Consider the following 24,203-nt stretch of genomic DNA (forward strand, 5'->3'; position numbering starts at 1 on the left):
GAGAATGGCTGGCAGTTCTTACACGTTTAGCCATTAGGCGGGGCTTTTGAGCCGTGTGCAGGATGCTTCTTATCATGTTCGCAACCTTGGTGCTGATTGGTCCAGATAGTGATGACGAAATAGCTTGCCCAAATCAGGAAAACGTCTGTTGCCCTGCCTTTCTGACCTCTAATTCGTTAATTCAATAAGATGTATTGAGTGGATAGTGCGTTCAGCACCAAGGTCATGCGTACTGGTTGCGTGGACGTCTTGAGCATAACATGGATATATACAGCCGGTCCTAAAGCAAACTACTGCACATCGCTTGTGCGTGATTCATTAGATATCCTGGAGGGACTAAAGATTCATTCTAACTTTTACAAAATCATGGCTTAAGTGCTGTAAATTGAAAGGTAAGGTTCCCGAAAGCAGCTTTAAGTTTGTGTCTTCTAGTACGTATATTTAACATTTTCAGACCCATGGTCTTATGCTACATGCTTACAGTACACTATATATACACAATATATTACAGTCACTTTATCCTATTGATTCTAGCATTCCACATCCGCCTGTTCCTTGCTTGTCTAGCTAAGTGTCTTCTAGTAAACATTCATAAGGTATCAGTGATGAAGAACAAAATACGCCAACTAGAGTATTTTCATTAGTACACTGTATTTATTTAATATTTGCATATACAACAGCGTTTACAACTTTTGTTCACCTGGTACAACCATTACATTGGCATCGGCTACAATTCACATGCTTTCTGTATTTATTCACTGGTAGGTAAAGAATATATTACAGAACAAAAGTTCATGTATGCATGCACCACCACTGGCAAAGACTACATTTATAACTTGTAACCAGCACCACATCTTTTATAGTAAAATATAAAGGTACAATATCCCACTGTCACTGCTTAGCACCAATCAAAATGTTGCACACATTATCAAAAGTAAAAAAGGAAGTACATTTGTGAAAAACAAAAATAATTATTGACACATATCATGTGCTCAAATATTGTTGAAAGATCATTGTAAAAATGGCTCCCTTGGAAGCAGTTTGCGTTAAGAAATGTGGTTCTGACATGTTCTCCTAACCAGCACTAGACCACGGTTCCTCACTTGTTACCATTACCTGTTATGTCGGTTTCCCATTGCTTTCCAAAGACCAACGCCTGTTGGATACATGTACAGAATATAAAAATGTAAAATTACATCATGAGACAATGAGGTAAATGTCATTACTCTGAGATAAGGCAGTACTTGCTATTGTCCCTGGCTAATAGAACCTTTAAAAGGCAGTCACACAGTGACCAAAGTGAGAAGGCCCCTATCTGCACCTTCAACAGACAGAAAGGAACTGGCCATAGGGAAATAATATACATGGACAGCATGCTGAAGCAACGTTTTAGAGTGCAATATGTGTATTCTAGCATTTCTATACAGTATATCTTACAATAAGACATACTTTTCTCCTTACATTCCTTACATTTCTTCTGAAATGTAACGTAACACCACACTTATTGAAATCCGCATTTCTAATTTCTTAGCATACGTGTACATTCAAAAATCATTGTTGCCAATATTTCTTCCAAGTTAGCTGCTCTTCAAATTTTTTAAAAAAATCTATGGCATTGCACAGGGATTAAACCATCATGCATTTGAAGTAACACTCTTAAAATAACAAAGCACCATTGAGATGTTACCAATCAGCTAGAACCCTGGTTTCACTTGTTGATTAACTAGTATACTGAAAGTGAAATAGTTGATGCCTGTCTATCACACTTGACAAGTGTTACAATCTTGTGACAACTTAATAATTTCTTTCACATAAGGCACTGCAATAGTAATATAATTTCAACATGTTACATATCATGTTCATGTCATACATTTAAAAAATGTGCATCAAAGAATTGGTCATGGAGTGGAGTGTTAAGACGACCAAGACAGATTTATTTGAAATTAGTATGAAATGCATGACTGAAAATATAGCTGTTTTCAAATTCAAAGGTAATCATTAAAATCTCATGCTGTGATCGATGAGGTACTATCTGAATTTCTATCAGATAGGTTAGTGAGACAAACATTGAAACAGGGCTGTATCTCTGTTCAATCTGCTTGTTGCTTGTGTCCCATAAAATTGCAGGATTCACGACACAATTGTCTCCATCTGACACCATTTTGGTTACTTTTGATCAGTTCCCTAAGGCCTGTGTATTACACAAAAAACAAAATAAGGACCTGATTTTGATGTTTACAATCTACTACACCTGCAGAGACTGCCCTTACTCATATATCTGCAATTATGCATCTACATTATGCAGACGGTGGTGGTCCCCGCCCCATATCTATTAGTACGCATGGGCGACACCCTCCTCCACCTGTCCACACGGGGTTCATACATTTCAACGTCGTTAACGTTCCGCACGCCATTGAATCCACCAATGGCGTAGATGCATCCATTGAGTATGGTGACCCCATGATTACTCCGCTTTGTCAAGACAGGACTTGCATACATCCAGCGGTTGATTCGCGGGTCGTACCTTTCTACCGTGCTAGGCCACAGCCCGTTGTACCCACTAATGGCGTATATACAGCCATCAAGGGCTGCAATGGAGACGTAGGAGCGGCACTCGTTCATTGGACAGATGCTGGTCCACACGTTGAGGTTAGGATCATACCGCTCAGTTGTGTTGAGGTACTGGTTCAGTCTCCCTGATGTTTCACTTCCTGCAATAGATAAACAGAGACACTTCATTTCAAGATTGAACAATATCATGATGCAAAGGAAGAAAAATAAAAAGCACAGAATAACTGCCAGGTAGTAGTAGGTCTTAAAGGGACGTATTGTAACCTGAACATAAAACAAAATTCACTGTTTTTGCTTATCTTTCTACATCATTAGTCGAATATACCTTATTACCCTGCACAGCAATATTCATCACGTATGGATGCGACCTTGTAGTGTCATGCGAACGTCTTGAAAAAAAATTATATACGCAATTCCCACCGCCGCTTGACTTGTCCGCCATTTTGTCCAACATTCTGACGAACCACCGAAAACGTGATCGAACGCGCGACGTTCTGAAGTTTGTACACTTGTGGTGATTTTCCTGTGACGCTCGAACTCTGACCGCAACGGTCAATTCAGATTTTTCTTAGCGTTCTACGCTGGCTTATTTGCATATTAGAAAACGGGGTCCGCAAGTTAATATGTAAATAAACCAAATTTTGCACGTTTTGCGTTTATCGTCGTTTATTGATGATGGAAATGGGACAAAATGACGGGAATATGTTGGAAATAAGTTACTAATAAGTTACAAATGTGAATCTGAATGTAGATGCTTCAAATTCTGACTATTTGTAGTTTTTACCCACCAGATTCTACAATACGTCTCTTTAACTTATAGCCTGCAGTTTCTTGTTCATAGACAACATTGTCAAAAAACAATAGACAGAAAAGTTAAACATATACCAGAATTACTGTTTGCATAGAAAATGTACGAATGTACATTTTCCCCAACTATTGCCCAACTATTTGAAACTTGACAATTTCTGTCAGCAATATCTAAAATTCATATCTGAAATATAAGCCTCAGTGTTAGACATCTTTACAACCAAATCAGCTACGGTTAATTCATGCCAGATGATACATGATCATAAGAATATATTCTATATACATCTAATTTACTGTTTTATATGTTGCAATGCAAAATGTCTCAAGTTTCCAGCCCAACTCTTGAGTCCCAATGTTGTAAATTACCTGATCCTCCTACAGCATACAGCATGCCCCCTAACTCAGCCACGCCCAGGAAACATCTACAGCTCCTCATGGAGGAGACAGCACTCCACACCTGGTTCTGAGGACAGAACATCTCTACTGTGTTCAGGTAGCTGAAACAGAAGTCAGGAGGAAAGGTCTCAGAATTCAGTAGCAAAGTCGTCAATACGGCAGGGCTCTCTCATATTAGCCGGCTGTGATATCCAAAACTTGTAAAATAATACTTTAAGCAGAGGACTTAAACAAAAGTTCAACAAATATCTCATGGCTCCACCCCTGAGGAGTTGTCAAAAATTGTTTAGATTATGTCATAGTGAGATAGATCATGAATTTAGGCATGTTCGAGCTGAGATTACCTGGTTTGGTCCCTGCCACCCACTGCAAACAGCCTGCCCCCCAGGAAGGCAGCGCCCATGCCGTGCCGCGGTGTCGTCATGTCCGGGAAACTGTCCCACTCGTTCTGGAGGTAGTCGTACACTTCCACCGTCCGCAGAGGATGGGAACAGTTACTGCCACCTGGAGGTGTTTAAAGACACCATTATAATTAGACTAGATCAAAACATGATATGTCTCACTTATGATGACAAGATTTATTTCACATTACAGCATGCCTGGAAACATTGCAACTCCCTCAGAAACTCAAAAAAACTCAGTTAAAAGAGGAGGAGTAAGAGAAATAGCTGTACACCCTTTCCAATTCCAAACTATGATTGCATCATTACTGCCTAACTTTACTTTTGATTCCAATCTGAGTAAGAGTCAGTATACATTTTTCACCCATGGCATGCCCTTTACCATTGGTACAAATTTGTAATTTAACATTCTGTGTGTAAGGACATACAAAACGAAAATCTTGAAAGTTTACGATCTATGGCGCTACCAATTACTTTTCACCCACCGATGATGTAGATGTACTTGTCCTGTGCTACCAGCCCCATGCCTGTGCGAGGAGTACTGAGCCCTTTACACTGCTGGCCCTCACACCTTGCCTGTGGCAGGCTGTAGCTCCAGTTGTCCTGTCTGGGGTCATAGAACTCTAAACTGCTCAATGTCACACCATCCGACTCTCCACCTGCTGCTACCACTACCTGTTGAAGCAATGAAAAAATTGTTATATTACAGAATAGATGCAGTTTGAAATTAATAATTGATAATGTTAGAAGACAAAGTCTTGATTGATTCATACTGTTGTCAAAAAATATGAAGTCTTGAACAAGCTTACACAAGGAATATTGTTGATACATACAAAACATTCAATTACTCAATGAAGAAATAATGAAGTTATAATGCAGAATAAATGACGTCTAGATTTATTAAATGACTGTTAGAAGACAAAGTCTTGATTGAAATATTTTGACTCGAGCGATTCATATTGTCGTAAAAAAATATGAAGTCTTGAACAAATTTACACATTGAGGATTGTTATCAAAATATCTTAACAACAAGTACAAGTTTAAATCAGTTAAGAAAACAATTGAAGGACCCCAAACAGATAGAAGTGGCAGTGATCGTGTTGATTGACAATTTGCTGCAATGGCTGCACACATAAAAATGACGCTACCTCTGTCACACTCCATCGTCTCCTGGGGAAGCTGTCATCAGCGTGGCTGGAAAATTTCACCTGCAGTTTCGTCTCCAGCTGCTCCGCTACTTCTTTGTAACACTCTATACTATTCGTCACCACTGGGTTCTCCTTGACTTGTTGGATCAGGAAATTGGTGGACAAGAGAGGGAAGCGAACACTACTAAACAGTGACTTTGCTGCATAGAACCTGTTTTCCATATCGTAACTTAACCAAGACGTAACAGCTTGGAAGACTGTTTCTTCATCTCCGCCTCCAAGAAAGTCACTTGTTACAAGATTGTGTAGGTCCTGGTAGTCCATAAGAAGGAATTCCTCTTCTTGGATGACTTCTGAGAAGTGTTGATGGAGGTACTTGTTGGCTTCGTTCCTGAGTTGGTTACAGCTGTGGAGGTCAGCGAACTGTCGGATACCCAGGCAGTTACAGGGCGCCAACTGTTTCTCCAGGAACTGGCAACAGGCGGCACTAACCCCGGTCATCTGGAGAAGGGTCGCGCAGGAGAGCAAGGCCTGCACATTCTCTTCATCAACCTGTTAAAAGAAATGGAGATTGTTATTAGCAGAGTTTAGGTATGTAGAACATTCCTTGATAATGGCATGTGAATTAGGCTGATTTAGAACAATGCAGGTTTAAGTTTATAAACCCCAAACAGCCTCCATTGGAGAGGTAGATATACATTTACATATTATGTACAGTGTAAAATGCAGTGTTTTGTAATGTTGCTTTCATCAAAATAAATGATTGTCAGTTGTTACTCACAGTCATGGTTGCTGTGTAGATAAAGGTGATGAGTTGGTCCAAGGCGGCACCATCCACCTCCCTCATGGTCACATGACGCTGGGTGCTCTCACATAACTGGCTTGTGAACATCGCCCTAGCAACAAGGTTTGAATGGTCAGTTTACTCCTCCATCTAAAACACAGTACATTTTAAATCAATAAATTTCAGATATTTTATGTGTAAAGTAATGTATCATCAAGATAAGTAAAAAAAGCTACCATACTCATAACATTGATTAAGTCTCTTAAACCCTATCAATAACAATCTACCTACTAATTCTATACAGCTTGACCTGGCAACCTTTATGGCCAGATCATGAGAAAACACTCACTTGAAGTAAGGGCTGCTTGCTGCCAGCACAGCCCTGTGTGCAGGAATCTCAGAGGAGCCCACTTGGATGATGACATCACAAAGTTCTCTGGACTTCCTGAACTCTTGCAGGGTCTGGAGCACTGTGCACGGCTGGCAGCCATCTTGGTACAGTAGGGATGGGGTCATCTTGCTGTCAAGGAATTATAGGCTTCATTAGCTGACATGAAAAGCTTCTTGATAAGAGTCTATGTAGGGCACAAGTTAATAGGACACATAGGATATCAAACATGTTAACCAACCTTACAACTTATTGGTAAAGAAGTAGACAACCAGAGTCTCCAAGGTCTTAACGTTGGGTAACATAAATTCGGGATTTTTCCGATAATGGTTGACTGAAATCAATCTAGCAGAACAATAAACCATCCTTTTTTTCTATTATTCTGTCAGTATCATGTACTATATTTGCACTAATCATATATATGGTAGATTTTGTCTCTAGTCGTGCTAACACCATAATATTTCAACTTGAAACTACCGTCCGCCGCACGCACAATGACGGTGCTGTCGGACAGGGGGGCACATTAATTCGGGAGAGAAGATTCGTCTTGAATATCTTACCGCTAATCACATTTTATACAGCAGCTATTCGTTCCATCCTTGGCTTGAGGAGAGTGCTATGGATATAGACGTGTCCAAGTAAAAAAAATACACGAAAAAACGGCCGTACCGCACGCATCAGGCCTTCGGGAACAACCCGTGTGTTGAGTCGGTAGAACGTCACTCAAAGTTCACCCCCACCGTCATGGAAATTTGTACATTATTCATCGGGGCGTTAGCTGGATGCCGTAGAAATGGTAATACTACTATGTCCATGTGTTTCTGCTTGTGCTAAGAGCAAACTTTGAGGAAAATATTGCCATCAGTCCACTATCACACGCAACATTTAGACAAAAAAGTGTTCCTCGCAAACGTTTGTCGTCTGCCGAATAGCAGGATTCTGGGTAACGAATATGGCGGCGGGAAAATTCACCGTAGTGCCGTAGCCATTGGTTGTAGCAACAAAGAGGCGTTTTGATGATTAATCACACTTAGAGTCCAGTTGTAGGTTAGCAAATTAGATTCTAATAAGTTGTATTGTAAATAATTGTGTTTAGCAGGTAGCGGATGTGACATTTGTCTTATAAACCAGCGAACAACTATGTACATATAATTCTCCCACGAAGCCCTCAGACTGTGACAATAAGGGACGGAGAGTTTTTGACGTAGCCAACTTCTAATGCATGGTTATCGAAGCTTTTCAGACAGTGTTCTGAATGCGTTAGTCTGTCAAGTTTGCATTTCTAGCGGTATTACTGATGTTGCATCTAGCACATATCCCTAAACACCCCGTTTTCGAAAAATCCCGAATTTAAGTACCCCGCGAATTTATGTTACCCAACGTTACATTACAAGGTTTCAGATGATCTTTTAATAACAAACCTCAATTCATATCACATCATGCCCCAGGCATGTAACTTTGACAGAGCAGAACATCAAATTATCACGTCAGTTTCACGACTGCCATTGTCACCCATACATCTGGCCAATTAGATAACCTAATGAACTATAACTAATGACAGGTAGCTAAACCGGTTTGCAGTTATCATCAACACGTATGGATCGACACACTAGACTTGGTTTTTCTGTGTATGAAAGATCATAGTTCTGTTAAAAGAAGCTCTCTGTAAATTCATTGCCTTGGCAACAGCTTCTCTAAACAGCTGAGCAACATATGCAAGAACATGTACAATACATGTATAAGCGTCATGTAAACAGACAGCTTAGCTACATACAACCATAAGAAAAAATTCCAGTTGAGCAATCTTGACCCAAACTGCTTTTCTCTACCCTAGTTTTAAGATTTATGTCTGTAAAACTAGTGAATGTAAAAAGATTTAACCCTTAACCCTTCAACTGACACAAGCAAATATCAATACCCAGTTTGTTTAGGCCCTGAAAAAAGGAGGCTTCAATATTTCTAAGGACTATTTTCACCGTCCCAGTAGAGATGTTTTCAATGTTTTGGTGAAAATATTTGAACCATTAATAACCCTGGCCACAAAACGTACATGTTGACCCAAATACTAAATGCCCTTACAAAGAAAGAATGTTTGAGAGTAAATAAACATGCCAAGAGGGGTACAGGGGACATCGTCCATCAAAGCACAGACATTTTCAATCTACTCATGGCATGTCACGATTATATATCTAGTACTTTTGTAGGGAAGGTGAGATGGTCGTTGTCCCTAATGTTCTGGATATTGCTGGCGACGGTAAGGAGAAGACGGACGACGGAGAACAAGACACAACACGGAGCTAAATGATATTCGTCTTCACACTTTCAATGCTCAAGATCAACTGTCTTTATTCAAGTCAAGGTCTTCACCGAACGTGAGCGTTCAACGTCGACGTTCGGCGAACGTTCTAACGCGCACGGCACAAATAAACAAAAAACGTTCTATGGCAACACTTACGTCACGGCAACACTACACATTCCTACACCTACCCCCCAGTTTCAAATCGAGCCGTCCCCGGCGAGTGCATAAAAATATAATCTTCATGGTATAACTAACTAACTATATAAGCGTCTATACGATCGTACAGCTCACACCGCACCGTTGTTACCGGGAGAACGAGTATTGGTAAGAAACAAGAAGACCCGGGGTCCTAGTAAACTGAAAGACCAGTGGGAACAGATACCGTACATAGTGGATAGACAACCGTGTGCAAACATCCCAGTGTACGTTGTTATTCCAGAGAGGGGAGGGGGACCGAGTAGAACTTTGCATCGAGACATGTTAACTCCTTGTATGTTCGCTCCTCGCCCTGGGAATGTCAAGCGATCACGTGTCGAACAAAGAGACCAACGTAGTGGGAAACGTAACCAAGAAGAGAATGTCGCAGAAGCCGACTTAACAGATAACGAGGAGAGTGATGAAGACGGGAATCCGAATATTGTTGTGGTTCAAACTCCAGTAAATAATGATGGTTCTAACAGTGACAGCAGTGAACCTAGGTATCCTGTTAGAGAAAACAGAGGAGTCCCACCTGTACGTTACGCTGACGTATTCAGCCAATCTAGTAGCGTTCAGTCACCTACGTGGCTTAAGTTAATGCCTCAACGCGCCAGCGGATTGTTCAAGAGGGCATTTAAATCGTTTTCGTTATAAGAAGACTTGCAATTAGTTGATTTCGGCTATTGAAGTGTACAACCATCTTGGGGTTTATAGTTAGCCGGGGAGTCATAAGTGGTATGTTTTTCGGGGAAAGCCAGACATCGGGCGTTGGGCCTCGGTCCTTCAGGAATTCGTACCGCTTTTAGCTAGATAAGATGGTTGTTCCTTCCTGAATTAAGGTATATATATATATAACGTACATGATGATGATGAGCTCAAATATATAACATACATATAACATAACTTTATTGTATCAGTTCTTACACTACTACTGTGACAGTAATATATAATGGCGGTCAGGTTAGATGTTTGTGTTTGTATGAGTGTTCTTTCCCCTTTCATGGTTAATCCCTGCATGGGCCACACCGGGCACGAGAGTAATGACGACAAGATGTCCCTGGCATCCGTTATTCATGCCCAACCGGGGCGGACCGATCCAGTCAAATCCCACACCGGGATACCTGAAGCAGTAGGGAGCGTCGCCGAAAAACTTCCCCAGGAAGGCGGTGAGCCGAGCTGCACCAAAAGGAGGATTAGGAGAGGACGCCCGTGGCTGTGCTTAAACGGGAAGAAGAGGGAACAACACAACACAGGAATCATATGGGAAGCAGGATAGTGCTCAAAGCAGGATAGTGCTCAACGCAGGATGCCAACTATAAATTATTGAAATGTATGGACTTGTATCAACTGAAAAGTGTATCAAGCTTGAAATTGTATATTGGATATTGCAATAGAATATATTCCGTATCTCGCTGAAGACGGCTCGTTTTGAAATAGATGTAAGAATTTTTTAGGTACTCGCCGGGGACGGCTCGATTTGAAACTGGGGGGTAGGTGTAGGAATGTGACGTAAGTGTTGTCATGGAACGTTTTTGTTTGTTTGTTTGTTTCTATTTACGGCGGTTTCCATTTAGAGCGTTCGCCGAACGCGCACGTTTAACGTTGACGTACGACGAACGTTCTAACGCCCCTACAGTACTTGAATAAAGACAGTTGTTTTCAAGGATTCAAAGTGTGCGGACGTCTTTCATTTGGCTGCGTGTTAAGTTGTGTCTTGTCTTATCCGTCACGGTCCCGTAATCTTCGTCACCCCGCCAGCAAGATCCGAAGAAGGAACACTAGTAACATCCCCGCTTCCTTACACTTTAGCCAATATATCTGTAGCCCTTTCCAAAAGACAGAGACTGTACTTATAACAGACAGAGATGCTACAGTATTATGTCAATCTGCCATTACCTCCATATTCCTGTAGTCATACCAACTCATAGTGTTTAGAATAGACAAATATTACTGTGTTGACTGCGTTGTCATTGTTGCCATACATTGTACCATAGCTGTCGAGTCAAGTTCATTCTTTCATTCTATGACCAATTTGTACCAATTTGTTTTGGTGCTGGATAAACTGGTTTGGTATTTTCTGCCCTGAAAGATTAGAATCAAATATAATTAAGCCATGGATTCTCCATGGGTTGAAATGGAGAAGGAACAGTTAACTTAATGTTAACGTCATATGACAATATGTTGCAATTGTTACTAGGAAGGAGCTAAGGAGTTACCTTTGAGATTTGAGATCCAATCAGCTTTGCACCAAGTCTGTGAAATGCCTGGTCAATTATGCCTCACAGTACATTTAGGTTTCTGCATTCCAACATGCAACTTCTAACTCTTACAACCAATCAGAGGTGAAACCTGAACTTACCTCTGTGGCTTTGAGGACATTTTTGGTTTTCAAAGTGAAATACAGCTAGAAGTCACCACTGTGACAAATGGTTGTAAATCCCTGACCAGAAACTGTATCAGCTGTCAGTGAAGCAACCTATTTAAAGGAAGGGAGGGAACCAGGCTTCCTGCTGAGATTTATCAGTGCTGTCCAGCCTGGAGGAGCAGGCCTGTCAATCACAGGGAATTTAGGCCAGTCCATCACTTATCAGGGCTATACCATTTAGAGCCATATGATGGGGATGTAAAAGCTTTTCCTTCCAATCTTGATAACAAATGAAAAAGACGTGATGCCATTTTTGTGTGAAATCAAGAAAAAGCCCCCATCCCCCCTTCTCAACAAAGGCCCAATACAGTATCATGTCTTTCGCACACCATCTATGGAGAGAAGGATGCAAAGAAATCCTGACCTGCAGAAATACAGAAATAAATCAAAACAACCCTGATTGATAACTACCAGTGATGCTATCACCATGAAATATTAATCTCTCTAATCACCACTACCTCCATGTCTAAAAGCACTTAAGTCCATCTGTCCCATCTTCATTATTGTGCCATATTTCATACATTTCTACTAATCAAGACTTAAAGCTCTCTATATCTTATGTTAAGATAAAACGTTTTTAAAAAGGAACCCTTTCTATAGGATAAGACATGTTTGATTTCTTCTCCTATGACTTTCCTTGCCACAGGTGCCCAGAGTTGATAAAAGCCAATGATTTGTGAGGTCCTGAGGTTACCCCTGAGGCAAAGTCTCTGGCAGTAATTCTCTAAGGTGTAACAATCTTGAGCAATCTACTGTCCTGTTCTCTTGAAGGATTGACAAGTCATTACTCCCCTAGGGTATATATTACTGTAGACTACTTTGATCACTCGCTTCACAACTTTTTCAGAACCACCAAGTAAGAGGGGAACAAGTCAAGTATTGTATCTAACAATGACTGCAGTAGATTCCCCATTTCATTTGTTTGAAGTTGCTCCTTCAAAAAATCTACATTGTAGCGAGCCAAAGCAAACAGCTTGAGGTAGGTGTCTTACCTTTTTGGTCTCTAGTGTCTGTTGCCAGTGGCAAGGGGGCGTGCCTTCCTGCACATGCAGCTGTGGCCTCTGTCAACACAACACCACCTGGGGGAAAACACAGCTACAGGTCAAATGCAAACATCTATACATCATTGTGACCTGCAGGCTCATACTTTGTGATCTGCTGTCACGAATTATTGTTGATCAGGTACACATTTTCTAGCCTTTGAATCAGTCAGTAACACTTATGATTACATTTTCCTAAACCTGTCATTGCCTGGGATCCTGACTGACATGCTTGTTTGTATAGTAGACCCAGCCATGTCAGGCTATACTAACACACTCTCACAACATAGGTATGTCCTACATTTTATGTTTGAACAACTCGATTCTCCAATTGTCTATATCATTCATGTGTCTTATCAATTTGCAGTGTCAACATTCTGTGCCAGACTGTCAATTAAAGTTTGAGTTAAGTATAACAATGCTGCGGCTATTGAGAATTAGTCTGGAGGCTTTGGTTTTGCTGACAAGGACATGTTTGTCTATTTCAATGAAATTTGCAACAAATTCAGCTGCCTAATTTCATATATATAGTGACTCCCAGGGTCTTTTGTTGAACCATTTCTCTATTCTAGTTCTGTTAGTTTGTACCACTATAGACAGAAGCTGCTTCTGAAAATTTATAAGGAGATTGAATCCTATGACAGCTGGCTTTACACTTGACCCCAGGCATAAGCTGAGCTCACAGTCTGGAATATTTCAATCTGTCCTTGAACCAGGTTCAGAAGGTCAGGTCACACCATGTGGAGATGTCATCACTGATGTTTTTCAGAGCCATCCATTGACATTGAGGTCACGCAGAGTTGAATATCTGGGCAGTTTAAATCAGGCATTACAAAGATAGCCTCAACCATTATCAATGCATGCCTGCATGTTAACCCCAGGCATGTTAACCCTTTGCTCCGGTTACACAGCTCACCACTCAACACTGGGAGTATCTGGCCTCAGCCAGTTTTAACCAGCTAGGGGCAGTTCTCTTCTGCTTAAATATTTGTCTCATGTCTATCCTGATATTATATATGCTATTTGTCCCCTGGATGAAGACAGGGCCAGAAGTGATATCATTTACAGTGCTTATAACATTAATACCTTTATTTCAAGACACTTCATGAACCCTTGATATTACTTTAAAGCAAACAAAAAAATGGAATTTTTTTCATCTGACTGATTCTGAGACCATTGCATACAGGCAAATGAGCCACTCAACTTTAAAATACTATGAAAGTTTCTGCATTACTTTGGACTTCTGCATTACTGACTCGAATGATAAAACAGAGCTCTAAACGGGTCCGAAGCAGGTGCAAACTTAATAACTAAACTTGACCTTTGCTTACAGTTGGCAGGCCTGTACTCAAAGTTCATAAGTAATACCAGAGGTCACGACAATTGTGAATAGGAGGTACAGGAGCTATTTTTAACATGATGTTTTGCACAAATGTGGAGGTGTGGCATGACTGATGCATCATTACTTTGCCTAGTGTCCAAGCAGAATTGATATATTTCCACTGTTTTCTGATGTTTTTCTTTACCAAATGGCCATAATGGGCATCTGCTTAGAAATTAAGTTACATCAAGGAGGTTTATAATGCGTGATACAACATCAGTCTGTTTGTCCCAAACCTGCATTACTCAACCAAATCTCCTCAGGCTATTCTGATATAACATCGAACATTATGTTGTGGCTTTCATTGTTTGTTTATTATCAAATAAATAAACAATGAAAGGCTTTCATTGTTTCCTGAAGCATGGGTCGTGAAATAGGTCTTTAACATTCAGCCTGCTATTAAAGCACCAGGGTGAAGGTTAATATGATCTGAAACACAAGAAAAACTGAAGAAATTCTCACTAATTGACTTACCATCACAAAGTGAACAGCAGCTGACAACACGTCCTTCAGCCCCCACAGGCTCACTGTGACTCCAGTTTTTAGCTGTCTCTCCTGACACTGTGACAGCTTTTCCTATAGTCAGCGAATCTGAAGAAGGGGCGTACCTAAAACACGTCTGCTGACATTCCTGACGTCTTGCGCCTTTATCGTGCAGCACAGATTAAGGAGCAAAGGAAAACAGAAGGGTCTTATATTATTTTGGGTAACAGGCACAGTCTTTAACACAAGTTACCGTCTCTATTTTGGGGTCACTGGATGATGAAATCACTGGGCAAACAAAGAGTATATTCTTAATCTCCAAGGTCATGCATACATTAGGGGAGAAGACAGTGACCCTCTTGTCGGGACAAGTCGTTACGACCTTTCCTTCTAGCTCCTATAATTCATCCTACAAATCACAATGATTTATGTAAACTTAATATAAATCTATGCTGACCTCCAGCTGAAGCTCATGATATGTTTTCAAGGTCCGTGATGGGGTCCCACAAACTGGCACAACCTGCGAAGTACAAACCAGACCCGAGTAACTTTCGCTGACATCGGATCTTTTTATAACTAAACACCTGAAGGTTCGACCGCCAGGTCAGCTGAACCGGCTGCCACCGGTTCACAACACCGGCCTGTGATGCAATACTCAGTATTTCCCGCCATGTGTATGCTGGACTCGACCACATTCCACTCAAGGGTACAAGACGACATCGATAATTTGATTTTTCGAAACCTGCATTTTTTAAACAAACAAAACGTAAGAAATGATTACTTTAACTCTCTTTTAAATAATATGATCTCAGCAATTTCTTTGAAATTAACGTCTTTTAAGTGCAATGTGGAGTAATATTGCAGTGTTTGGCCCTCTATTATAGTGAAACAAACTGTTTACGTAATTTGGTATGCAGAAGTTTCCAATGAATGCAAGGGGAATATTTCATTACTGCGCTCTTATTCTCATTATGGAGATTCTCTAACTACTAGATATTTGTATTTACAATTGTTTATATTAAACTTCATTTATCTCTTATCTCTTTGAAAGGATAAACGCTTTAGTTGTAATGATCAAACTTACTTCCTAAGAATACCCATATGCAAATAGTAGAGTCCAGTTTTAAGATGGCGTCTTCTGGAAACAAACACGGAAGTGAAAAGAAGGTGTTTTGAATTTTACCTTTCTACCCGATAGATGTTGCTCCTCGGCTGTCATATTCTCTACTCATAATACTAAACCCCCTTATCTTGGTAACTGACACCTCTCGTGTCCCAGATTTATCGTAAATCAGTCAATCAATCAGCCAATCGATGATTCACCAGTGTAAACCATGACGTCGGAGAGCAGTATATTGCACAACTTTTCGACATACTTTGTCTATATATGGCGGAATCACAGGGCAACAACAGTGTTGAATAGGAACCCAAAATCGCAGACATCGTCAAGCAGCCCTGCGAAGATTGTTATTAGGTCCATTTGGACCAGCCCTGACTTGTGAATCCGTCAACTGCAACCATAATCTAGTCGTTATGCAGAGTTCCGAATCTACCCTCATTGCAAGTAAGCAACTGCTTGAAGACTTGCTGCAGGAATTACAGACGAACAATAAGGACTTGTCTGTGCGAGAGGCTCGGGACAGCCTCAACAAGTCGCTCGGACTGGATGGGTGTGGACCCGGGTTGAGTGACGAGGAACAAAGACTGCAGGCTGACAGGTAAACGTACTAAAACAAGGTTTTAAAAATCGTCTCAAAGCAGCAGACCCAATATAAGAATATAATGGGAAACTTTTCTAATGACAAAATAGTGATGTACTGAATTGGGAAGAAACAAAACACTGAAAAACGGAAGTACCCGTCTACTTTGTAATTGTCTTATTATGGAATGGTTTAATAAAGATTGAAAATTATGTTACGTTTTATTAATACCAGAGCAAACAAGCAATAACATTTCTTCACTCTTTTCTTGCCAGATGGCTGTCCTGGGCTCGCCAGAAGCACCAGCTCAAGGTCGTGACAGCAGCTGTCCCCCAGCTGGGGATTTCCCCTCATCTGAGGACAGCTGTGGTGCATGACGTCAGGGTGTTCACCAGGCATGGTCCTGATGATGCTGTGTATGATGCCAATAAGGAGTTCAGAGAAAAGGTAAAAAGGCACATTGGGAAAGGGTTGGACTTAACCTACATGAATTGCTAGAGTAATGAGAAGTTGACCAGTAATTGTATTGCTGAGGCTACTGACAGAATGTTCCTGTCAATACTAAGTAGCCATGCCGACATGCCCTAATTGTATTTTTTTAAATTGAGCTACAAGTACGTAGCAGTACATGTGCAGTGTCACAGCAAAAAAATATTTCCCTCCCCATGCTATTTGATACATTGATCATTTATTCCTTTAGCTGTCTGCTGTAGAGAACCATCTTTCAACTTCATGATGGCCTCCTCCGATCCCCATTTTTGCTGAGATTGTCTCCATTGTATTGTATCAGGTTGCTAGGGGCAACAGTTTTCTGGAGATCCCAGCTGGCCCAGACAGGGGCACCTACTGTGTGATCCATGCCCTGAAGAAGTTCACAGGTGGGCTGGGAGATGACGACGACAAGGACAGGGGGGACAACCACACCTGGAAGAGGTATTTCACTAAGGTAAGACAATAGACAAATGTCACATAAGACGACTGAAGGAGAATTTTACAAACATGCGATTTAAGCTTTCAACAATCTGTATCCATATTCTGTATTGATATGCTGGAGGACAGTATACGTAGTTTAGACTAGATCATATAAATAAAAGAGGCACATCCTAATTCATACTGTAATATAATTAAATTTTTGGTCTGGGAAAGAAGAATACATATTGGGGTCTGAAAATCATTCAATCCCAAGGGAGCATCATTGTATCCAATAGCTCTTGAAGCACAGAAAAAGCAATATCATACACATCATTATTAGGGTAATCTTTGCTTATTGTAAGAATGTTTCTTAATAAGGCTCTTTTCTGCTAGCCCTTAGAGGAGGCGACCACAGTAGTGGCCACTAGGAAGGCCAATGGAGAGGCTGCCCACCTGGGGGCTCGGCTGGTTGGAGGGAAGGTCGTCCTGTTTGGAGGGTCTAAAAATGTGCACATGCTGTTCACACAAAGAGGTAAGTTAAAATCATAGTGGACTCTAAGCTCCTAGCACATGTGGCATAAAAGTGACATTGCTAATTCCTTCCAGAGTCAGGAAATTCAAGAAACATGCATGATCCAAAAGCTAAGATGGTCAAGATATGCATCTGATCTAATGGTATTCACACTTGCCAAACTTTTCCATTTAAAAGAAATGCTTTTACACTGTATGAGCAACTGTGGAGGATAATGACAAACTTTGAAGTTCTGTGAAGATCAAAATGTTTTATCCATCACATGTACTTGTTTTTGCAGGTCATATAGAGAAGTACAAGGAGAGCAGGTACCAGGTGGCTCGGGAGGTGTGCACAGCCATTATAGACCTGCTGGACGACATGTCAGACCTGCACAGACAAAGGTACAGACTTCATGCTAGGCTGAACTGTACTTATTGTGTCAGTACACAAATGACTGTGAAGTATATGAAGCGGCATACACTGATTTACATGTACATGGTATATACCTAAAGGATAAAACTGTATAGCCCACCTATCTACAAACTTCCATTTTAAACATCACAAATCAGTTTGACTGTGTGTCATTTCTGTCTGGAAATTCATTATGAAAATGCCTTTTGTGAAAATGATCTTGAATCTTTCTGACAGGCTAGAGAGTTTCCTGGTACACACTGGTTACACAGCAGTGTTTGAGGTGTTACAGCCACACCACCAACATGTGGAGGACCTGTCATACCTGAAGAGGTTTGTACTGAGCTCTATTTCATCATGGAGTCCTGGCATATCATATAGATATTGACACTCTTTTCATCCTCTTGACCAATTAGACATACTTAATCTGTGTTCCCTCTGTATACTTGCATGGGTATATCCTTGGTTCATGTCTCAAATCTCTGCCTAGGATACCTGTGTAATCTATCAAGTGGGATACCCAGAAAAGAAATTCATATGACATTATGCTTTGAATGCCGTAAGGGATTTGTTTACAATGTGAGTGATTCTAAGATCCAGCAAACTCTTAAACTTGAAATGTCTACTTTTTTTTCCAGATCAGAACTCAGGTTTATTGCATGGACTAGTACAGACTTGGAGCCCAGGAGTAACTCACAACTCTGCAGCATGGCTCCACACATGGCAATAGAGATAGCAAGGACCATGGGGCTGCCCACCGTGCAATATGAACTGGTGCCTGCATCAGAGGTGGAGACTCGCATGAAGCAAATCAGGCAGGGTTACGGGTATGAAGGGGAAGTCCTGTACTTCCTTGATGCTGATGGAGCAGTTATTGGATTGCTGAAGAAGAAGACTATATGGTAAGTCAGGATGGGTGTTTTTCATCCACCAAAAAGTTTCAAATATCTGTAAAGAAAAACCTTAACTGTCCTGAAATCTAATCCATTAAATGCTGTGAGTACTCCTGAAAAATTAATCATACTCTTTCAGCTTCTTTTGAACATGTTTATGCATATTTCTTGGGTTAAATTGCTAGCTTTAAAGGAGACTACTTTATGAAAGGAGGTTAGACCTTGCTCTAAGTAACTATGATCTGTTCTAATGATAGAGTCTATTTTCAGGTACATTGTCATTCGAGCCATCAGAGAGAAAGTACGTAATGCAGCTCAAGCCTACACTAAGAAGAGTGACTTTGATATCAACAGGTCAGACAAGAAGGTTAGTAAGATGGCATTCTTTGGGGATTCAGGACTGTGTGTTTGTGCAAGTTGATGTGGCTAAGAGCATGCCATGTAAAACGTGCCATGAATAGCCGCATCATCCTTTTAAAGATTACTTCTCTAATTGTAAATTTACATCATTATTAAACATAATGATAAACCCAACCCTTAATGTTATATATAATCAAATTTGATAGAATTGATGTACATCAGCAAAAAAAAATTGTTTTGATATGACAACTTTGGTGTGACATACATTATCCATATCCTCTTTTGCTTAGTCGGCCAAATTGATAGAAAACGATAAAACATGACAGGTAGCTTGTCTCTTGTGCTCCAGCTGAGACAGCGTATCGGTGAGATCCAGCAGTGGCTGGGACTGGACGAGGAGAGTGTGGCCGCCTGGAGGGACCTGGCACACAAGTTCCTCCACTGGATCATCAACAACCTCAGGACCAGACACATCACCATGGAGGAGGTGGCAGGGGTGTTCCCCGTGGTCTGGAACAGGTTTCTCTCAGACACAGGCCTGTCTGATCATGTCACCAGTCAGTGGGAAGAGCCAGAAGGAAGTGATGATTGATTTACAGACACCAAGGAACACCTGATCATGTGACCAGCCAGTGGGAGGAGCCAGATGGAAGCGATGATTGATTTACAGACACCAAGAAACACCTGATCATGTGACCACCCAGTGGGAGGAGCCAGAAGGAAGCGATGATTGATTGACAGTTACCTAGGAAGTGCATTGTACTTTCAGATGAAAAAGACCATCTGAACAGAGATTTTAGATGTTATGTCATCGTCGACGATCACATCAGGGACGGTTTGTCTGACTGTGACTGTAGATGTTATGTAGCCTGGTATCCAATAGCTATTTGCTGAGGGGGCTAAAAGGGCCCTACCAGCTACATGTACAGTAGGTACAGGTTTGGTATCATGCACATGGATTAGGATATGGAAGGTGGCAGCTGATCTTAGATCATTTTTCACTGATCAGCTGCTACATTGAATACCATAACTTTTTACTTGTACTTCCTTGTCCTTCTAACTTATAACACATCGAAGAGTACATTTCAAGGGAGTGCCTGCAAGATTAGAAATGCTGATTAATTATCATGGAAAGATGGGATTCTTTATGTCTGATAAATTGAGACCAATTTTTGTATGTACATTTACTATATTCATTTGTAATTGTGCCACTTGTAAAAACGTAGTGGAGAGGCATAATCTGTGTTATTTCCTCACCTTAACCTGTAATATATTTGTATGCAACAGCAACAAAGCATTGGGTATTTTCTTTGCCAAATATCTTAGTTTAGTCAATTGGGGAAAAATTTATTTGAGTTTGAAGAGATCCATTGTGGGTATGACATTCAGGGGTGCACTAAATAACCGGATAGTTTTATTCTATCTTGTCTCATCAGAAAACTTTTAATATATACAGAATACTTTTGTACATTTTACCAACTATTATGTCTACCATTAGATTATTGGAAGGACTGCTAAACATCAATTTTTATTTAAGATGTAGCATATCAAATGAAGTCTATTCAATATCACCATGAATAACTTACATGTAACTGCCGCAAACTATTAAACTTACTTTGTGCCTCAGCATGTGTTTTACTCGAGTAAAATGACATAGTTTCCGCCATAATGCTGTGCCAAGAATATAAACTATGCTTAGCCAGATCTTCTCATACCCCCGTGTAGCTAGCGCTGCAGCGTTCGGCGTCCCACCGGAGCAATATTGACATATGTATCCTAGGAACGCTCGGTGCGAACACAAACCATAATGTGTTCTAGAACGATGATTCACAATAGCTTTAGATACCGTTACATTCCCGAACAGTATCCTTGGCAACGGTGATGTAGTGCTGTTCCTACTTCTGTGCCGTACGTGATTTTCACAGGCGTGAGCTGTAAGATGGCTGTGGCACGTGTTCTGACTTTGTTCACGATGCTGATACCCACGTACATCTCGTCAACAGTACTTTCCACTTCTCTGTCGAACTTAACGTCATCTGACAACTCTTCGTTCAATCAGACATTTGTTACACAACTTGTCTCCCCGGGCACATTGGTTTCGCGTAAGAGCAAAGCTGCTCTATTTAATCAAGAATTTGCTAAAGAAGTCGGTAGGAGAAGTCGACGTAAAGAACCCACAGGAACTGAGTGCCCAGGGCTGAGTATAGAGAAAGAGATCTACATGACCCAAATGCTGAATCTTCCCTGTCAGTGGTAAGTAGTATGCTAACTGCAGGGTCCCACATGGCAAGTCAGTGAGGCATGCACAAAGTTGGAAATATTTTTACAAATAGGTTGCAGCTTCACTCAAACGCCTACATTCGTACTTGATAATGAAGCCTATGCGTCATGTAGTGGGGGCTTTTTGTTTAACAGATTTATTCAATAGCGTCGATGTGCACTAGGTTTAGAACCATCTTTATCTGAATCCGTAGCCAACCAAAAGGACAGAAGCTCCTGCGCTGGACTTTCTTCCCTCGCGGTGGGGAGGGGGAGATGTCGGTCTGGTTTGACGAGGACGAGAGGCTGGAATTGGGGAATAAGTTTGACATGACAATCCGACATGCTAAGGTGAGCAGAGAACACACACTGTTATGATCTTTGGTGGAACATTGTATCATTACAGAAGAGGAAGTAGGTGTCGCAAGATGCTGAAATTATAAGACCAGCTATTACGTTTGTTGGTTGGAGGGGTAGGTCATATGCTGCAACATACGTAGAGAGATCGACGTCCAGAAAAACAAAAACCTTAGCTTCACCGAACCGCGATCGATGCGATACTTGTCACTAGTACTTTTCAAACAGTTTCAAACATGTCACACGTTTAAAAGTGCGGACCGAATATTGCAGCTCACAGTTGATATATGTTTCCAGGTAACCGACAGCGGCATATACTACTGCAGAGACGGAGACGAAATTCTTGTTCTCTACGATTTGACGGTCAAAGAGCCGAAAGCTGTCAAGCTAAGTCTCGTGGCTCTCAAAGAAGATACTCTGCCGAACAGGACGATGGGAAGAATGACGATGTTCACCTTATGGTCGCCATGGGGACGGTGCAACAGGTGTGGCGGGTCCGGAGAACGAGCCAGGATAGGTACGTGAGCGTGTTTCAATAGTGATTTCCCGTAGATTTAAATGACTCATAATTGAAAAGTCCCCAAAATTGTTCTTCTTTGATAACTCATGACTGTCGGTAACTGTCAGTAGCACAAAACGAATGTAAAGTCAACCCTGTCAAAAAAGCTACATCACGTTTCCAGTGTAATTTAGGCCCTCTTGAGACTGACGACGATTGTCTAGTCGTGCGGCTGTTAGACTATTTGACTCCTTCTAGACGCGCTTGTTTTGTTGACAAATGTTCACCCAAGCGGCAAAAACAGTTTAAACGCCTACTCTGTGAAATGGGACTACTACTGTTTTTTTTAGGCAGATCTCATTGGTCGATAAAGTCATTTCATTAACAGTGTTATGACTGGTGTTTTTGTTTTGTTTGCTTGTTTTTCGATAGGGATTTGTCACGTCGAGGGCAAAGACTTCCCGAAGCACTTGGGCACCGTCATCGCCTGCGACTCTGAGAATCTCCCGGCCGTCGCTAGAGAAGTATTTGGCGAGGAATTCAACCGTCCTGATGAGAGGAGGGTAGAGTTCTGTACCGAACGCTGTCCAAAAGGTGGGTTCTTTCTTTATTTGTCATCCCGGTAGGACGTTCAAAACCAAACAGCTTTCTCTCTGGCCCTGACCTTGGTGCTGAACTAACATCATATTAAGCAATCCTGACTGTCAATCACAATTAGCAGTCCAACCAATGAGAAAATGGCAATTGGCGGTTCAATCAATGATAAACTTGCTAAATGGCCATGAAATATTAGCATTTTTATGATTGTTTTTCGCATTTTTATGTTTTGATGGAGACGGGGCTATGAGATCGGCCTATCACAATATAGGAAGGGACTTATTAGTCGAAATAACGTGCATTTTTTTGTTCCCGTTGTCAGATCGGAGCCTTACTGTAGTAACCGACTCGAACGGCCTAGTGGTGAGCTCAGTACGGAGAACGGGGGGAATAGCGAGTCGCCCCACGCTTCCCCCACCCATCAGCAGAAAAACTATGTTCAAGATGAGCGGTGAAAACATTACGCTAACGTGTCCCGGGGAGGGCATGGACAGCCCCGTCAGCTGGAGGAACGGGAGCGCGGTGCTCACAGAGACCGAGCTGAAGAAGACTACAGACGGGAGAATCTTTGTGGACATCATTAACTCCCTTAACATACATAACCTGAAGAAACAGGACGGGAATGTTTATACCTGTTGGATGGAAAATCGTCACGTGGGCACGACTAAAGTCTTTGTAAGAATACCGGTGGCTGCAGAGGGATGGAAGAAGTACTCGAACTATGCCGGGCTGGTATTCGTAGCTTTAGTGGGCTTGTTCATTACAATAATGACGCTTAAGCATAGCAGGGACAAAGCGTTTCGATAGTAGGTTTTCCTTTATAGTGTGTGATAGCAAAAAGGCGAATGTTATCTTGCAGCTTGGCTGTCTGGTTTGTTGTTGCCCTCCTTTAATTCAGTCATCTGAAATGAATTTAAAGGTGCAGAAGGTTATCCTGCGGTTATATTTAAGACTTATGATAGACATCATTAGGCTGTGGTGACTGACATTCGCTGTCTTAAGAGTAAAGAGCCATGTGAAAAATCTGAATGTCAAGTGGCGACTCCTCACTGAGATAGACAGTACTACTAGTATTCTATGCTTTCCTTTCATTCTTAGATTTCCTTTCGTAGTATTACATTGGAACGGGGATTTTAGAATTGGAGTAGATAGCTGTTTCAACGAAGCACTACTTGTTGCGAACTAAGGTGTAGGATCGTCACTGAATTCGGTTATATCCTACACTTGTACATATTATAACGTTTGTTTTCCAAGTTTTGTTTCTTGCTGCCGACGTAAGGAACCAGAGAAGGTTATTTAAGGTAGTAACATGACATTCAAATATTTGAATAGATATCCGGTTTGTGTAGTGCTTGTCTCCTCTTTATCTGATCATTTGGT

General features: G+C 41.2%; 3 protein-coding genes across 5 annotated transcripts; 2 read left to right on the forward strand and 1 right to left on the reverse strand.

Moving 5' to 3' along the window:
- Positions 1-634: 634 nt before the first annotated feature.
- Positions 635-14,997, reverse strand: LOC136439180 (kelch-like protein 20). Of its 3 annotated transcripts, XM_066434433.1 has the most exons (10): positions 14,779-14,997; positions 14,313-14,483; positions 12,410-12,496; positions 6,457-6,627; positions 6,105-6,219; positions 5,324-5,875; positions 4,661-4,850; positions 4,119-4,278; positions 3,745-3,875; positions 635-2,711 (listed from the first exon to the last, which is right to left on the reverse strand). In XM_066434433.1, the coding sequence occupies exons 4-10, from the start codon at positions 6,621-6,623 to the stop codon at positions 2,293-2,295; spliced, it is 1,734 nt and encodes a 577-aa protein (XP_066290530.1). In that variant the 5' UTR covers positions 6,624-6,627; positions 12,410-12,496; positions 14,313-14,483; positions 14,779-14,997; the 3' UTR covers positions 635-2,292. The 3 variants fall into 3 exon arrangements, with proteins under 3 accessions (XP_066290530.1, XP_066290531.1, XP_066290529.1); XM_066434434.1 differs by lacking the exon at positions 14,313-14,483; XM_066434432.1 differs by lacking the exons at positions 12,410-12,496; positions 14,313-14,483; positions 14,779-14,997 and adding an exon at positions 11,352-11,513.
- Positions 14,998-15,169: 172 nt separating this feature from the next.
- Positions 15,170-20,737, forward strand: LOC136439182 (uncharacterized). The gene is made up of 9 exons (XM_066434435.1): positions 15,170-16,039; positions 16,297-16,468; positions 16,812-16,967; positions 17,327-17,465; positions 17,746-17,848; positions 18,096-18,191; positions 18,497-18,760; positions 19,022-19,118; positions 19,461-20,737. The coding sequence occupies exons 1-9, from the start codon at positions 15,855-15,857 to the stop codon at positions 19,701-19,703; spliced, it is 1,455 nt and encodes a 484-aa protein (XP_066290532.1). The 5' UTR covers positions 15,170-15,854; the 3' UTR covers positions 19,704-20,737.
- A 120-nt stretch (positions 20,738-20,857) lies between these two features.
- LOC136439183 (Ig-like V-type domain-containing protein FAM187A) lies at positions 20,858-24,171 on the forward strand. Its single transcript, XM_066434436.1, has 5 exons — positions 20,858-21,364; positions 21,586-21,721; positions 22,025-22,244; positions 22,659-22,820; positions 23,146-24,171. The coding sequence occupies exons 1-5, from the start codon at positions 21,051-21,053 to the stop codon at positions 23,628-23,630; spliced, it is 1,317 nt and encodes a 438-aa protein (XP_066290533.1). The 5' UTR covers positions 20,858-21,050; the 3' UTR covers positions 23,631-24,171.
- Positions 24,172-24,203: the final 32 nt, after the last annotated feature.

The sequence above is a fragment of the Branchiostoma lanceolatum genome, chromosome 7 (genome assembly GCF_035083965.1).
Source record: "Branchiostoma lanceolatum isolate klBraLanc5 chromosome 7, klBraLanc5.hap2, whole genome shotgun sequence".
NCBI lineage: Eukaryota > Metazoa > Chordata > Leptocardii > Amphioxiformes > Branchiostomatidae > Branchiostoma > Branchiostoma lanceolatum.